The following is an 18,220-nucleotide window of genomic DNA, read 5'->3' as shown; positions in this document are numbered from 1 at the left end:
TTGTCAAGGTGTGCTGGTGCCACAACTGTGCAACACTCATCAAAGGCAGCAGGAAGTCCTTTCGGACTTCTGCTTTGGTGGGGTCTCTACATATCCAGGCCAATGATATGTGCGCTTTTAGCTGATGGTGGCCTGGGTCAAAAATCAGAGTCGGCAAACTCTTACACGGTTCTAGGTTTTCAACTTGATCCTCTCTGTCTCTCAGAACCCTTCCCCCAAGGGCACTGTCAACCTGCCAATTTTCTCTCCTAGGTCACCATCCTATCGGTCTTCCTCTATCAGTCTTTACTGTTGTTTACACTGTGGGCCTTCTTTCACGTGTTTATACTTTGACATACATTCCTACCACGGGGCCTTTGCAAATGCTGCTCTTGCTGCCTGGAATCCTCTTTCCCTTGTCCCTTAAGCATCACTTTTTCAGGATATTCGATCTAACCTCCCTGCCTCAGCTCTATCTCTCTTTGCATGCCCTCTTAGCCCACATTTACCACAGATTCAATTTCATATTGCACAATTCGATGCTTCTAATCTATTGAACTCCACTAGACTGTGAGGAGCAGGAAGGTAGGCTCCTTGTCCACTTTTGCTCAGCACTGTATCCCTAACCCCCTGCACAGGCAGTGGCACCTTCTTGCTGGCACTGAGTACTTAGTGGATATCAGGCACTGTCCTAAGTTCTTTACAGGAATTAACTCTTTAATTCCCACAACACCCTATAAGGCACTGCTGTCATTTTATTTCACAGATGAAGACACTGAGGCATCAAAAAGGTAAGCTCAAGGCCACACGGGTATTAAACCACAAAGCCCAATTTCCAGCTCTGGCAGACTGGTCTAAGCCCATCATGGGGTAGGCCCTCAAGTCACACTGGCTGGCTGCATGAATGCACAGAAACCGTCCTTTCTTTATTCCCATCCACACCTGTATTTCCTTCCTTTAGGTCGCAGCTCTCTCTGACCCAGCCACTCCTCACGGCATGTGGCTGATCCTCAAGGATGAACTGTGTTCCTAGCCTCATTGCTGCACTCCAGAGCGCTTTGCTGGGGACAAGATAACCATCTCCAGCTGTCCTTTGGTGCAGCCTTTGCCTGAGGCAACAGGTCCCGATTTGAACTCTACTCTTCACCTGGCTCCCCTGTGACTTGAACGGTGGCCCTGACTTGATCTACAGCCTCTCCCTGCTCTCTGCAGGGGCCTCCCGCCAGGTGCCCACACCTGGACTGTCTACACCTGTCTCTTTTGTCTTTAAGTTCCCCTGACCCATACAGGTCACCTCGGACTACCAGCTTTGCCTTCTGCCATGCTCTCCAGCTTTGGTCCTGCCCTGCCCAGGCCAGACGGACATCAGCAGACTGGCTGTAAGAGGAAAAGAAATCCCCATCCCGACTGTGACCATGACCCTTCCTGTGGGGACTCTATCAAGGAGGTTGAGAGCCAGGGCCTTGCAGGTTGAGATTCTGGCTATCAGTAGTGACCATGGAGAGGTCACAAATCCTGTGGACTTGAGCATACTTCTCTGTAAATGGTCAAAATGATCAGACTTATCTCACAGGGCCGTTAGGAGGATTTAGAGAGACATTACCTGGGACATCACCATCGTGTCAGACCATCGTCTGTGGTCTTACAGTTGTCACCCGTTACTACTATCATCACCGTGCCCATGTTCATGGTACGGTGGTTAAGGGCACAGGCCTGGAGCTAGACTGCCTGCATTTGCCTCCTGCTCCTCCACTTCCAAGCTGTGTGGCCTTGAGCTACACAGCGTCTCTGGGTCTCACTTAGGTCATCCATAAGAGAGGACTAACAGCGGGGTCCACCTCCTTGAGATATGGCGAGCTAGTTCCCACAAAGCCCTTAGAATCTACCTAGGACGTGCCCAACACGCAATGCCAGTGGCTGCTGCTATTACTACGTGCAGCACTCGGGTCACCCAGGCTGCACGCTGCTTTGCAGGCACGTTTAGGCAATGATAGGGTTCGAGAGGCTCTGCAGGGCTCCACACAGTGCTGGTGTCAACGGCTGACTGTGCTCACCTGACTCACTCCGTGTGAGCCTAACGGGTGGATGGTATTTTCCAGGGACAAGGGGCAATGTGCTCCCGGTTCTAAGCAAATCAGGACGGGGCAAAGCCCAGATCTAAGGCTGGCAAGTCCCTGGGGCTGTTTCTCCAGATCTGTTCAAAGGAAAAAATGCTGCCTACAACAAGATCATGCTTTATGCCAGATTAAACACGACAAACTTATTCAATAACATGAGTTATTGACGATGGAAGAAAAAAAAATCCATTCTCTAGAAAACTAGCTTTCATCTGAGGATTAAGGTGTTTTGGCTAAGCCTTCTATGACCCATACTTGTTACTCACAGACTGGGATTCCAGAATTTAAAGATACACAGTTCTGAGCACTGCCTTCTCAAAAGATGAGGGAACTTTCTAGCAAAATTTAAATGCAACAATGGGGGTTGGCAGCAAAATGACCGAGTTTCCAAGTCTAGTCAATACCACGTCTTGTGTGCATGCGTGCACGTGTGTGTGTGCGTGCAGTGTAGGATCTAGAAGGCTATTTAAGGTTTGCTCCAGTGACCAAGGGCGAAGCAATGCTTAGAACATGAGCTGCAATCTTTCTTCCATACGGCTGTGTCTGACAAATCTATGGAAACACAGGGGCACAGAAGGCATTTCTTCAGTTCCCTGTTTCTCATGCTCTTTGCATGCTGGTTTAAAAAAGGAGAGCATCCCACAGGAACATCTGCAAACCTAAAAATGCAAACCTGTGCAGCTGGTGGACGCTGGGAGTTGTCAGTAGCCAAAACATTCGTGGAGGTCCAATCTGTGCACCAGTATGCTTGGGATAAGAATGATGAAAATGTAATCACAGCAAAAAGTATCGGGTGACCCTTGTAGAAGGTCCTCTGTGTCAAAGACTATATTAACGAGTTTAAATGCATTATCATAGACTTCTCCCCAAAACACTATGAAGGAAGTCCTGTTACTCACTAAATTCCACAGATGAGGTGACTGAGCCTTACAGAATGTAAGCAGTTTGTGGAAGGCCACCTGTCTTGGCCATGATGAAGGTTGGATTTGAACTGGTCTTCCAAGCCATTAATTGACAATCTGAAAGACTGGGGCTCCTAGGAGAACTTCCCAGGAGACTAAGGATGGGGTTAACTCTGGGCCCATCCTACCAGCTCCCTCCCGCCAGCTGTGCTGTCCAGAAAGGGTGGCTGCTAGCTACACGTGGCTACTGAAATTAAATGTAATATCAAATTCTGCTCGTGCTCTTGAGCACTTGAAATGGGGCTAGCACAGCTGATGGCCTGAAATTTTAATCTCATTTAATTTTCATGAATCCGAATTTCAACAGTCACATGTGGCTACTGGCTTCATGGGGCAGTGCTAATTTCAGGAATTTTTTTTTTTTTTTTTTTTTTTTGGTAACGGTATCAGACATAGTTCAGGGAGGCTTCTCCTAATCTCAGAGTCAGAGGGACATTCAGTGCTTTGCCCAAGAGCCCACAGAAAATCATGGGGATAAATGCGTCTTCTTTAGGATGTGAGATGGTACATTCTTCAAACATATACCACATGGCCTTTCCAATATTTCCCAACACCTAGATTTCCTGATTTTCTCCTAAGTCACTGCATGAGGACAATCAAGTCAAACAGACAAGCCCACGGACAGCTGTTCTCAGACAGTGGCTGCATCAGCTTCAGCAGGAGCTGGTTGAAATACAGGTTCCTGCCCACCCCCGCCCGCCATAGGGTCTAATGCAGGAGGTCTGAGGGGACGCCCTGGAGTCCACGTTTGCATCAAGCAGCCAACGTCAAATGCACGTGGTCTAGCTTGGAGAAATGCTGCTTCGGAGGCTGAATTACCTGTTTATCTTCTGGCCTCTTAAATAATTATAGCATATACATTTTTCAAGAACAGCACACACTGGGCTGAAAGCCAGGCAGTCATCACTCGGCACTAACTGCTCGCTTCTCCGACACGCGGTAAGGTGTTTAGTCACTAAGGCCTTGTTTTTGTTTCGTCTGAAACAGGAGGGTAACGATACCTGCTAGTTGTCCTCTAGGACACAGGAGAACATAGATGTGGACGCATCTCAGAGGCGTAAGAGTTACAAACATCCTGCGGAGACCTCCTAGGACTTAGAGACCTGTTCTGCTGGCCTAACAGAGTTTAAATAGATTTCACATTTTAAAAATCCCCATGTTTAGCTCGTCTGGAGGCACTGGAAGTGTTGGCCACCTGGTATGATGAACAGCACCGCCCGGGGGGTCGAAGGCACACGTTCAAGTCCCCACTCCACCTTTTAAAAGCCAGGTGACTTGGGGGCAAATTCTCCAACGTCTCTATGCTTCAGTTTCTTCCATTCTGACATGAGACTCTTAATAGTATAACCATTTTCTAGGGCTGGGAGGGTTTTCTTAAGTGAGTTAATATTTATGAAGTACGTAGAACACAGTCTGGCACTGTGGTAAGAGTGGGTAAGAGTTACGTTGCTGCTGGGTGAATAATTAAATATCGTTGCACACGGCAACAACCCGCTGGAGCTGAGCTGGGGCTGTCACCTCCGGATGGGGCTGGCATGTACAAGTTCATCACAAGTACCGCCAAGACCCACTGAACTCTGGGGTCCCTGATGTAAGGGGTAGGCGTACGTCCCCCTCCTCGGGTGTTCCACCCATAAGGGAAGCGCATCTTGGGGCAGTCCTTCTCAGCTATTGATGGCGAAGGACCCGTTTTTAATTTTCAACCCACCGTGGGAGAATATGCGACCCTCCTGAGCGTGGCTGACACACAACCCATGCCACACACAACTCACAACCCACGACACCCTGACTGGGCCACACCTGGACCAAGAAAACGAGCCTGCTGGGCATACACTTGGATGTTGTGGCAAGGTCAGATCGTTCCAAGAGTTCCTAGACATTGTCATTTTTAGTATTTGTCTCGCTGCTGACTGCGGTTAGCTTCCACGCTCAGACTACACATTGCGGAGTGCCGTCTTAGAGAACTTCCACATCCGTCCCCACAGGTCCCACGGGCTGGACCATTTGTCTGGAGAAAGCAGACACTGGATGGTCTCTCTCTCTTCCCCCTTTGCTCCTTTTCAGCCTACTTCCCTTCTCCTGTCTGCCCCCATTTCTTTGGTCTCCATCTACACATTTAAATGAGCTCCCTAATGCGATACTGGAGTTTGGGACAGCCTCAGAAGCTGTCACAGATGCCGTGCTGTCTCAAGCATGACCCGGTATTGCGAGTACAGCTTCTGGCTCACAGCTGCCTCTTCTCCTGAGTGCTGTCCTTGGCCAACAGCACCTGCCATGCCCTCTGCCCCTACCCACAACCTCATCCGGGAGCCACTCTAGCAGCCCAAAGCCCGTGACTGACAGATCCACAGTATGCGGGACCATCAACCCCTGTCGCAAGAGGGAGCCAACTGTACGATGCAACCCATCCTCCAGAGGCCCCTGTGGGGTCAGGCTGCAGTCAGATGCCAGCCCAGGCAGCATTCTCTGCTTGGCTCCTCCCCCAATGCCGGCCTGCCTCTCTGACTCCCCTTCCCTGGTAGCCCGCCCTCACTGTGTCCCAGGCATCCTCATCCCTGCCTCAGGCTCTGCTTACAGGGAAAGTGATCAAAGACCGAAGCCATGTGAAACCAGCTTTCCCTCCCCGACACCCTGCTGGAGGAAAGCACATGGCAGGAACAACACAAAAGTCCTGAAGACCAGCCTTGGGTCACCTAGAGATCATTACCTCTTGCGTTCTGTTTTCCAGGTGACCAGAACCTACCTGTTGCATTAGACAGGGCCAGTGACTCCATGGAGCCCGGAGGGGTCTGCTCTGTGGGTGTCATGTTCTCGGTGTACTTCAGGGAACTGATGGGATGGCGGGTCCGACACTGCTGAGTGGCTATGCCCCCTTCCTCCTCCTCCTCCTCCTCGTATTTGGCTACTGGGATGTTGCCTCGGGTCTCACTAAAGCTCTGACTCGACATATCGCTGTAGCTCTCCTGGGATCTCAGCCTTCCCGGGTAATAGTCCTCTCGGCATTCCTTCATGAAGCTGCCACCGTGCCCCTTCATGGCCAGTGATGAGCTCCTTTTGGGGTTGCTGAAGTGCTTGGCCCACATGTCGGGCTGGGCCCCGGCCCCCTGCCCTCCCGGACTGTAGGAAGTTCTGATGTTGCACTGGCTGAGAAGCTGCAGGGGACTCTGGGACTGGTTCTGCTCCATCTTGTTCCCGTAATGGTAGGGCTCGTCCCGGCTCCGCCAAATGGGGTCCCGGTTGAGGCTGGGCGTCTGGCTGGACAGGCTGAGCATGTCCATCTGTAGTGACAGGGGGTCCACGTCGGCTGACAGCCGGTTGGAACTCACCTGCAGCTGGCTGTGCTGGTTTAGCATGGGCTCCTCCGTCTTGCCCTTGTTCTTGCCAATTTTGGCACTGCGCCGGGACTCCTTAGCTCTGGCATTCTGGAAGGCTGAATCGGATGAGTCAGAGCCATTGGGGTCCTCCCCGGCACTGCAGGCCCGTGAGCAGAATATCTGGCCCTGCTTTGGGAGGAAGGGCCGCCCCAGGAGGGATTTCTTACAGTGAGCACAGCAGAAACAGGTCTCAGTGGCATGCCAGTGTTGGCCGTCATAGGTCATCTGACCTTGGTCGATCCCTAGGGATGGAAAAGACATGAAAGAGGCTGACAAGTTAGCTTGGAGGCCTATATTAGGATGTGAGACACACAGCATCCTGGTTTGGCCCAGGGTTCCAAATATAACAGAATAAAATAATTATAAATCAATAATCAGGACCTCACATAGACAGTATTCACGTCCCTTTATGAGAACCCCCTTGTTCTACCAGCCAGCTGCTTCTGAACTCATTTGCTCTGAGCAGAGAAAAAACTAGATCAAAATGACCTGTCCATGAATCCTTCTGCCTGGGACAGATTCTCATTACTAACACAAGATACAGAACTGCTTTAAGTGCTCTGCATATACGTAAAGTCATTTAACTCCGCCACTGTATGAGGTAGGTTTCTAATATGATTTCCATTTCTCAGATGGGAAAACGGAGGTACAGGAGGGCTAAGTAACTTGCCTCACTCAATGCAATTAGGAATCTCGGGTGAGATCCGTACCTGGAAGTCTTGCTCCTAACTGAGAAACTAACATTTCCTTTTCACTCTCCCTGGGGGTCTGCTCCAATGCCAACTCCTTAGAGAAGTCTCCCTACACACCTGATAGCATGTTCTCCACGGCTCTTCACCCTGATCTGCCATATTTTTCTTCAGAGCATGAGCCCTGCTTGACAACACACGACTACATGTGTGCATTTGCTTATTAATTCTCTCCCCTCTGCAAGGGAATTTCTAGGACAACAGGGTCCTTCATTTTCTGTGGCACGTCCAGGAACATGGCCTGACATATTGGAGGGTCTCTTTATAGGTTGAATGGATAACCTGAAGCCCAAACCCCCACGGGCCATTCAGATGAAAAAAATCACTGTTAACAGTTCAGTGGGAAACAAAAAAAATGGATTTCAACACTCGGTAAGGAAAAACCTGGGTGTGGTTCATCAAAAGCAGCCTCCATAAGCACGCACACCTTTTGCTTAATGTCATCAGGGAAGGAAGAAACACACTTGCTCCCCACGCAAGGGCTGTCCCTGGTTTGCATAATCTTGTTACACCTGCCCTGCTGGAACCTTCCAGAGGCCCAAGGGCTCTTGCTTTTCAGCATCTCTTCTGCCCCCTGCTGGTTCCAGGCCTCAATCTCTCTGTGGGCCACCAACTTCTTGCCATCGTTGGGCCATGAGCTTTGGGCAAGGCTAAAGCCATGCCTGGACCTAGTACTGACCAGTAAAAAACTGTATTGCCCAACCTGGTGGCTGCTTTCAGAGTGGACCTAAGACCTGCACTAGTCCAACAGGAGAATTATGTGGACTCCCCTAGAGCACCTCCCTATGTCACTATCTCAGCAAGGTGCTCTTTCGACAGCAGTTGCTAAGCTGGTAGGATGGAAGTCTGGATGCCAGGGGCGGTGGGGGGGACCCGTTCCTGTAGGGAGTTCCTATGGGGGATGCAGTCTCATGCAAGTACTATAGAATGGAAGGGGACCTGTGCAAGACTCCTGATTTCTGATAATAAAAATCTTTCCAGAAATGGAGTTCTACTGTTGAACCTCCACCTTTAGGGGCTAATAGTCTGGAGCCCGGACCTTCCAGGAATCACCTTGAGAGCTGTGTCTGGAGAGGCAATAAATGAGAAACTGGAGAACGACCTCTAAAGAGAAGGACAAGAACAAAGGGCAAAAGCCAAGCAGCTGTCCCGGCCTCCTCTGCTCCCTGCCCCTACCTTCAGGTCCCTGGAGCCCAGGGAGATAGAGGCACAAGGCTCTACCTCTCTTACGAGCTCTGTCCCAAATTAAGGGGTCTCGGCTGATTTGGAAGTCTGGCCCTAGGGACGAAGAGGGGACTTTCAGAGGGACAGGAGTGCCACAAAGGCCCCCGGAAGGCAAAGCGGTCACTGTGGAAATCCACGCCTTCGCATCAGAGCACTCCTGGGAGGAGTGAGAACTGACGGAGCGGGGCTAGGGATGGGACCCAGAGTTAGGGGACCCAGAGCTGCGGCTCCATCTGCACTTTGTCCCCAGGCTCCTGGGAGGACGCAGGGCAGGCCGCGCGGGACGCCGAGGTCTGGAGTCATGCAGAGGGAAGCTTCAGGAGTCAGTGAGGAGTCTGAGGAAGAAGGTTCCCATCCCGGCTGCATCCCATTCCAGCTGGCTGTGACACAGCTGCCAAAGCCCATCTCCCCAGGGTCTGATCTCGGCCCGTGGCTGTGTGACCCTAAGCAAGTGGCTTGATCTCTCTGTGCTTCAGTGCCCTCTGCGGCAACATGGGGATGACAACAGGTCTGGCTTCCCAGGGTTGTTGTGAGTTAATGTGCAGACGGTGCTTAGACCTGTATCTGCCAACTACTCTCACGTCTCTTTTCTCCCATTTTCATTACCTCTTGATGCCCAGCTCCCTTTCTGCTCCGAGGGCCACTGCCCGGGTGCAGTCCAGGAAAGGCTCTGGGGCTGGCTCCATCTTCCCCGCCCTCCCCTGCACAGGGCTGTGTTCACCCCCGGCTGCCCAGCATCCCCAGCAGTGGCAGCCTTCCCCGCTCCCTGTCAGAGGCACACAGGAAGCTTGGTTCCCGGGTTTGTCCCCCACCAGCTGCCTCTCTGAGCTTCTGCAAGGAAGCTGTGTTCCAATGTGGCAGTGGGGCCCCAGTAGTGGGGATGCGGCCTTGCAGAAGGCTGGACTGGGGTGAGGCAAGGCGAGCAAAGGGGAGGCAGGTGACAGACAGAACGGCCCCAGAGGCCATGCAATGCGGTCCCTGAGCAGCATCCCTGATGTCAGACGGTCCTCTGAACTGCTCTTGAACTCAAAACATCTGGAAAAGGGCTGTGCTGTTCCACATCTAAGCGTTCCTTTTTAATTCCCCCCTCTAAGCTCTGTAAGCCCTTCTCGGAGGGTGTGTGTGTCTACTGCTGCTCTAGCCTCGGTCTGTTTATAGGACTGTTTACTCGGCGGTGCGCAGGCAAAAGTACCGTTGCCCTGGCAACGGCCGCTTGATGCATGGTCCACTCTGAGCGGCTGTATAAATATGGAATATTTGTGTAATACGGTCAAAGCAAAGCACCAGGAGATAGTGTTATGCAGGGTATACACAGCATACCCTTTCACTGTTGCAAGAAAATGAGGTTTCACAGAAAAGTAGATGAAGGGAGAAACCAACCAGGGACCACATTTGAACTACAGCAGTGATAACACTGCAGGCCACAGAGGTCCCCCTCTCTGGCAAAACACTGATGCCTTTTTATGGATTTACAAGGCAGCAGAAAGCAGTGCCGATCAAAGTGGTGAACAGCTAGAAGGGGAGAGAAAGAGAAGAAGACAGAGGGGCTTTCTGAGGCGGACCTGCTGTGGTGACAGGCAGATTTTTCTCTCTTCCAAGTTGCTGAGCAAACATTCTAAGTGGCAGTTTCTGGAGAGGCTTTGAAGCCTCAATGGAAAGGGACAGAAGAAACAGCAACACTAGCGAGAAGGGGGGGTGTGGTGGTGGTAGGGGAGCATCCGTACCCTCGAAGCCTACTGGTGGACCCAGAATCCATAAAGCGAGGCTGGCTCCGAGACCGGCACAATTCCCCCCACCCCTTCCGACACAGCCCACCTGGCCTTCCTCACGTGGCCAGCCACCTGTCCACAGAGAGCTCCCCGTTTCCTAACTCTTAGCATCAAAGCAAGTCTGTTTCCTTGTTTTGATCTTGTGAGAAAGGAAAGCCAGTGGGTCCTTGGTTGAGGCATCAGGCGGTGAGAGGGTGAGGCCGTCAGGGCTGCAGGGGGAGTTGAATTGGACTATCGCCCAGGCCCCGGTCAAGGACTCCAGCCCCGAAAGGCCTCCTAGAAGCAGGCCTGAGTCCGGGGGACAGACTGCTGGACCACAAAGGACCCCGAGCACACAGTAGATGCGTTGTCTGCAAAGCTGTGATTTTTACCAGCTCCCAAAGCTCTCCAAAGGACTAGCTAGGTTTTCATTGGAATATATCACTTCTGACGAGGCAGGGAGGCCATGTCCCTTCTTTTGGTTCCTGATAAAATCCTTGACGTGGGGCAAAATGGGCTCCCAGACGGATTCCCTCCACATCTCCCCACCAGAGGCAAGAAACTGGTGGCTTCTGAGCAGATTTCGTGGAAGGGTACAAGCCGCGGGAAGAGCAGGCTGCTGGCCTCTCCAACAGTCACCCCCTGCCAACTCTTTCTTTTCCCTTTTAAAGGGTGGCTCCTTCTCAAGGTGCCACAACAGGCAGGTTGGATGAAGAAGCCACAGACACAGCCTGGTCTGGAAGAGCGCCGAAGGGTTGAACAAATCGGTTCTTTGCGAAGGGAAAATGATCTCCACCACCTCAGATCTGCTGCTTCTTTGGGGGAGTTTATGGCTTATAAGCTATTTCAGGTTCTCTTGCTTTGTATTTGGCTGGGTCAGCTTTAGCTGATTTTTTTAAGGACGTGCTTGCCAGAAACCATTTGGTTTTCTTGACAACCCCTTCCTACCGAGAAGACTATGCTGGTTCTTCCCTCTGCTGATCCTCAAGTTTTCCAAGGAGACTGTGGAAGACATCTGTTTACATTTCCCTTGGAGTTTCCTTCTGGGACCTCTCCCCCTCCCGCGGGTAGGGGAGCTGTACATCACATAACCCCATGTCGGGGGTGGGCCCATGACTCAGGCAGACCAACCGAAATACCCTCTTCTCTTGTTTCTAGGATGAAACCCGTGACCAAACCAGGGATGCTAATGTTCGTATTTGGAGGAGCTGATTTGGATACTCGGACAGACGTGGCCCCACTCCTTTTGAGAATGCAAGTGCTAAGGCTCTGTATAATTGGGCAGTCCTCTTAGCCAGCATGCGAAGGCAGCTTGCTTTTTACCAATGCCAACAGAAGGCAAGCAGTGCTGAGACACAAAGGATAAAAAGACCTCCAGACTTTAAACCCTTGAGCCATCCGTACCTTTCTTGGCCTTTCTGGAAACGTGAGCCAAGAAATTCCCCACCCTTTTTTTTTCACTTAAGCCAGTATGACTTGAGAGCCAAAGGGCTTCTAACTACACCAGACACCAGGAGACCCAGTCACAGTAGGACTAAGCTAAGCACCAAACATCGCCTCACCTATGTGCTGGGCACAGGTGTCGCAATATTCTGCATACAAGGACTCGAAGCAGTGGCAACAGTAGGGCCTTCCCTCCTTCATGATGTAGCGCTGGCCGCCAAGCACCGTCTCGCACTCGAAGCAGCAGAAGTGTTTCATGTGCCAGTGCCGCCCCTCAGCTTCTGTGCATTCGTCTGCAAAGATGATCTAGAGATGGGGAAGCCAAAGGATCAGTGGTTAACACCCAGCCAGGAGAATGCACTTTAATGGAGAAGAGCTTACGGGGACCCCAAACTAGAAGGATGGGAAAGCAAGACTTTGCCACAATTTACTCAATTAAAAAAATCTATCTGTCTATGCCCTGTCCTACATCTCTACCAGTGAGCGCACTGGGATTTGCCTAAAGCACAATTAACCACAGTTTTTGGTCTGGCCAGTTACTAACTGAACCACATTTTAATAAGAGAAATAAAGTTCTACCCTGAAGAATAAAAAGCAAGACCAGACACCAATGGCTCGTGGGCACTTTGGATAGCATGTCCACGTCTTATTTGGCTGATGCAACATCTTTTTAAAAATAGGAAATGTCATTTTAACACTTAGGCTCCTGGTTTCTTCGTTGAAAACAAAGTATGTGAGAAGGAGGACTCCTGCTTCTAGATGAGTGGTCAGTTCTCCAGTTTGGTCCTTTCACCACTCACTGCTGTCTTAAAATGAGTCACCTTTGTGTACACAACCTGCCTTGCCCTAGGAAGCATTTGTGTTTTGACCTCTAATATAGAATTTTTAAATTTCAAAGCACGGACTTCAAAGCTGACTACAAACCGTAGTAATCCAGGCAGTGTGGTCCTGGTTTAAGAACTGACATATAGATCAATAGAAGAGAACTGAAAGTCCAGAAACAAACCCAAACATTTATGGCCAACTGCTTATCAATGGAGATGCCAAGGACATCCAGTGGGGGAAGGAACGGTCTTTTCAACAAATGTGGCTGGGACAGCTGGGTCACCACATGCAAAACAACGAATCCGAGTCATATACAAAAAAAAAAAAAAAAAAAAGAGATCAGAGACCAAAGGAGCCATAAACTATAATGCTTACAAGAAAACACAAGTGTAAATTTTCAGGACCTGGATTAGGCGATAGTTTCCTCAGCTATGCCATTGCAAGTGTAAACAACAAAAGAAAAAAAAAAGGTAAATTGGACCTCATCGGAACTAAACACTTCTGTGCTTCAAAGAACATCAAGAAAATGAAACTGTAACCACAAAATGAGAGAAAATAGTTGCAAAGCGTGTATCTGACAACTAGGATCCTATCTGAACTAGTATCTGAACTAGTATCCAGAATATGCAAGCAACTCCAGAATAGAAAGAAAAATTGCTCAATTAAAACAAAACAAACAAAAAAACCAGCGGAGGATTGGAATACACAGTTCTCCAAAAAAAAAGAAGATACACACCGCCAATAAACACATGAAAAGATGCTCAACGTTATTACCCATCAGGGACAGACGTATCAAAACCATAATGTGGTGGGTATTATGGAGGGCACGTATTGCATGGAGCACTGGGTGTGGTGCATAAACAATGAATTCTGGAACACTGAAAATAAAATTAAATAAAATTTAAAGCAAACAAACAAACAAAAAGAACCATAACATGATACCACTTTGCACCCACTACCATAGCTTCTGAAAGAAAGTCTGCATTCCCTCAACTTGGGCACAGAATTACCACGTGACCCAGCAATTCCATGCCCATGTATATACTCAAGGAAACAGAAAATATATGTCCACACAAAAACCTGCATATGAACGTTCATAGCAGCACTGATCATAATCTCCAAAAAGTGGAAAGAACTTAAATGTCCATTAACTGCCTCTACCTAACATGACCTTTACACGTGACTGAATATTACTCAGCCTTGGGAAGGAATAATATACCTATACACTACAGTGTGGATTAACCCTGAAAACATTACACCACGTGAAAGACCACTTCCAGAAAAGATCACACATTGTCTGATTCCACTTATGTAAAAGGCCTAGAGAATGTAAATTCATAGAGACAGAGAACAGATTAGTGGCTGCCAGGGGCTGGAGAAAGGGGGAGAAGGGAAGGGACTGCTAATAGATACAAAGTTTTTTTGGGGGTGATGCAAAGGTCCTGGGATTACCCAGCAGGGAGAGTTGCACAACTTTATGAATATACTAAAACCCCACCAAACTGGACACCTAAGAAAGGTGAATTATATCTCAATAAACAAAAATTTCAAGACACCTCAATCATCATATTCTATTTGCCATTAGGTAACAATAAAGTATTAGGAGCACTAATTTCCAGAAGTAGAAACTGAGGCAGGAAGGTAAAGTGGCTGCTTGAATCCTGGTGGAACTGAATTCGGTTTCCCAAATACCTATCTAGAGGGTCTCTCCAGAACATCACCAGCAGCATTAGAATCCAAATTAGTTAAGGCTGGCCAACTTCCTCCTAAAAAAGCAAACCCTCCCTAGGCAGGCAGGAGTGGGCTGTGGCTGAGAAAGGGGAGTGCTGCTTTGCAGAAGCCCACACCACCATTTGCAGGGTCAGATGGAACCAGAAATCCACTCTGTGCAGAAGAAAACTCCTATCCAACATCCTTCCCAAATTATTCCCATAAAAGTGGTCATGTTTAGAATATTCTCTTTTCTCCTCAAAACTTTTTTTTTTTTAACTTTTTACAGGAATATAAGCTCCAAACTTTTGAAGCCAAAACAGCTATTCTCTTCTTGTAGCTTACAGATCATATCTGGGTGTGCTCCTGGTGGGAGAAAACACCAGGCACAGGTTTGAGGGTTCTAGTCCGCTTTGTGACCTAGGGTAGCAAACTCAAGGACCTCTCAGAGCAGGGCTCTCTCCTAAGGGAGCATGCACCTGCCTCCTGCATCCCCATCAGAATGTTTGTAAATCATGGGGACACTAAATTGTGCCACCAAATGTCCCTCTTCTCAAAACACTTTGTCCCACTGGAGCTCAGGAATCCCAACTATTTTAAGAGTTCAGGGCCACACCATGACTGATGATGACTCCCGGCTGAAATCTAAAGCGGCCCAGTGCCTCTCCTTGACAGTTCGGAACTGCCCTAGTGCCAGCGACTCTCAGCTACAGACACTGCCTTCTGGCCTGGATGCCCAGGACTCGTCCACTTCCAGATGGGCCAGCAGGCAGGGAGGGCTGGGGCTTCTCCCGCGAGGCTTAATATAGGAAGACGGAGCGGCCTATGGTTTCCCAACGTGCAGAAGAGCACAGGACAAAGTGAGGCCCATGGCCACACCAAGGGGCGATGGGCCGGGCTGGCCCCTCCCACCCCACCCCGCCCCCCACCCCACCCGCAGCGTGCTCTGACCTCGTCGCAGGCTGCACAGCGTGGCTTCAGGCACTCAGCGTGGTGCCGGCCACAGTAGATCTTCCCGTCTTGGTAAAAGTAGATCAGATCCACCAGCAGCTCGTTGCAGACGGTGCAGATGAAACACGGCGGGTGCCAGCAGACACCGTGGCCGGCGCGCGACGCAAACACCGCGATGTCCCCGCCATTAATCTGGCCTCCGCACTGCGAGACAAGCAGACAGGTCAGTCCAGACACCAGCCCCGTCTCTGCCTCTCCAGGGTCACGCGCAGAAGATAAGAGACCACCGCTCCCATGGAGGGCAGGTGGCCGGGCGCTTGTTTTCAAGCTGGTCACTGTGCTCCCTGCCTTAGTACATGGCAGGGCAGGTTTTGCTTGCCCTCCCTCCCACTCTTCTTCCTTCCAAGGAAGACAAAGAAAAAGTCGCTGGGAAAATCAGGACTCACAAGGTGGGAAAAGCTCCTTTAGCATCATGACACACTGGAGCTCTACAGGCAGGGGGCAAATCTGAAGGTGTCCATATCTTCTAGAAGCTCCCAGCTCCATCCCAGGGCACAGCCCACGTTTAACACCAGGAGGAGTGGGGAGGGTGGTGGTGGAGGGGAGGGCTGCAAGAAGGGTGCTGTACCATGGGAGAGGGAATGGCTCCTGGGTGGCTCAGTCTGTTAAGCAGCTGTTTTCAGCTCAGGTCATGATCCAGGGTCCTGGGATCGAATCCCGCATTGGGCTCCCTGCCCAGCATTAAGTCTGCTTCTCTTTCCCCCTCTGCTTCTGCCCCTCCCCCTGCTTGTGCTCTCTCTCTGTCAAATAAATAAAATCTTAAAAAAAAAAAAAAAAAGATGGGAGAGGGAGGGACGCCTGGGTGGCTCAGTGAGTTAAGCGTCTGCCTTCAGCTCAGGTCATGATCACAAGGTCCTGGGATGGAGTCCCACATCGGGTTCCCTGCTCAGCAGAAGTCTGTTTCTCCCCCCTCTGCCTCTGCCCCTCCCCCTGCTTATGCTCACTCTCTCTCTCTCTCTCTGTCAAATAAACAAATAAAATCTTTAAAGAAAAGAATAAAGAAGATGTGATTGATATATGCAACAGGATACTATGCAGCCATCAAAAGAAATGAAATCTTGCCATTTGCAACAATATGGACGGAACTAGAGGGTATTACGCTAAATGAAATAAGTCAGTCAGAGAAAGACAATTATCATATGATCTCTCTGATATGAGGAATTTGAGAGGCGGGGGTGGGGTGTCATGGGAGGAAGGGAGGGAAAAAATGAAACAAGATGGGATTGGGAGGGAAACAAACCATAAGAGACTCTAAATCTCAGGAAAGAGACTGAGAGTTGCTGGGGGTTGGGGATAGGGATGGGTGGGCTGGGTTATGGACATTGGGGAGGGGTATGTGCTATGGTAAGTGCTGTGAACTGTGTAATCCTGATGATTCACAGACCTGTACCCCTGGGCCAAATAATACATTATACATTAATTTAAAAAAAAAAAAAAAAGAAAAAGAAAAAAAAAAAAGATGGGAGAGGGAGTGTGCTCATAAAAGTACCTTAACAATTTCCCCAAAGCTTTTCAGGCATGTTTGCAGTCTGCTTTCTCTAACATCTTTTTGCCTAGTCTTAACTGAAAAGGTACCACTTCTAAGGCCACGCTAGGGAAGGGGCTTCTCTCTCCCTTTCCTGTCATCTCTCTCATGTTCCAAGTTCCTCTCCCAAAGCAGAAAGGAACAAGGCAGCATCTCTGATAACCCACGTTATAGCTGAGGTTGGGCCTCGGAGGGAGGAGTAAAGTGTGAGATGGTGGGTCCAGGGAAAGGCTCTCTGCTGACCATGGTGTATTTAAATAAATAAATAAATATTTATTTATTTATTTAAAGGCTCTCTGCTTGGCCATGAGGTTCACGAGCTGAGAATCTAGTTACTCGGCCCTACGTGAGTGGCTGGATTCAGGGACAATGTCTAAAGGGTAGAAAAGATACCTTCAAACCTTCCCCACACCACAGCCATCATATGGGATTAAATGATTCATAGGAAATGGAGTCAAGGTCTCATGGAACGGTCTCTGGGAGCTCATTCAGGTAGTGACCAGACAAAAGAAAGACACTGTTAACACAAAGTACTACCCTTGCCTTTGAGAACATTAGTAGACCTGGGATAGGTGCAGTGGTAATAGATGAACTGAAACACATTAAAAATTTCAAGGGTTTATTTGAGCAAATACAGATTTAAGGTGGGCACTGCCCAAATGAAGGTGGTTAGGAGGCCTGCACCTACCTGGAGCTAGGAGGGAGGTGCTTAGAGAGAAGACGGGGAGCAGGGGGCAAAGCAAGGTTATTATTTGACTGGCTGCAGCTTAAGTGGTTGCCTTATTTGAGAAAACTTAGTTGCCTGTTGGCGATTGGTTAGTCTTCAGTGTTATTTTCTCAATACTAAGACACTGCCTTTGGCTTGGGTTTTGGTTTGCTCACGTAGGTAGGTAATGAAGGTATCAGAGACATCTCAGTGTCAAGGCCTCCTTGTTCAATTGTTTTAACGATACAGAATACAGAATAAGGTAAGGGAATCCTCACCTTAATTCCATGATGGAGGCATTTTGCAGATGACAAAATGGAGGAAAAATAACAGGGGCAAGGTCGTCTGGCAGAAACATGAATCAAACTTTTCTGCCTCCGTGCTCTTGTCACTATTCTACACAACTTTTGATACCTGCACATGAAATGTCCAACCTTCCTTTGTCCTTAAGAGAGTGCAGCTGGGCTGGTTCTGGGGGACCGATCTCAGAAGGGCAGAATTCCTGATACGAGGACACCAAATCTCACATATTTTCTTTTTTTTTTTTTAATTTTAACTTATTTTTTAAACTGCTGTTAAGTATTTTTTAAAGGATTTACTTATTTATTTTAGAGAGAGAGAGTGGGGCGGGGAGGTAAGGACAGAGGCAAAGGGAAAGAGAAACTCAAGCAGATTTCTCACTGAGCAAGGAGCCCAACGCCGGGCTCGATCTCACAACCCTGAGATCACATCTGAGCTGAAACCAAGAGTTGGACACTTAACCAACTGAGCCACCCAGGTGGCCCATTTTTTAAAAATATTTATTTATTTATTTTGAGAGAGAGATTGAGAATGTGGGCGGGTGAGG

The 18,220-nt window shown here is 49.3% G+C and overlaps 1 protein-coding gene across 3 annotated transcripts in view; it reads right to left on the bottom strand.

The window, feature by feature from the left end:
• PRICKLE2 (prickle planar cell polarity protein 2) overlaps window positions 1–18,220 on the bottom strand; it is a 321,684-nt gene that overhangs the window by 34,431 nt on the left and 269,033 nt on the right. For all 3 annotated transcript variants that reach the window (XM_047747402.1, XM_047747407.1, XM_047747412.1), the window contains 3 exons: window positions 15,083–15,286; window positions 11,716–11,902; window positions 5,802–6,674 (listed from right to left, as the gene is read on the bottom strand). In XM_047747402.1, coding sequence (XP_047603358.1) covers window positions 5,802–6,674; window positions 11,716–11,902; window positions 15,083–15,286 — 1,264 coding nt within the window. The remainder of the gene's footprint in view (window positions 1–5,801; window positions 6,675–11,715; window positions 11,903–15,082; window positions 15,287–18,220) is intronic.

This window comes from Lutra lutra, chromosome 1 (assembly GCF_902655055.1).
Source record: "Lutra lutra chromosome 1, mLutLut1.2, whole genome shotgun sequence".
In the NCBI taxonomy this organism is placed as follows: Eukaryota; Metazoa; Chordata; class Mammalia; order Carnivora; family Mustelidae; genus Lutra; species Lutra lutra.
This window is presented reverse-complemented; position numbering and strand designations above follow the sequence as displayed.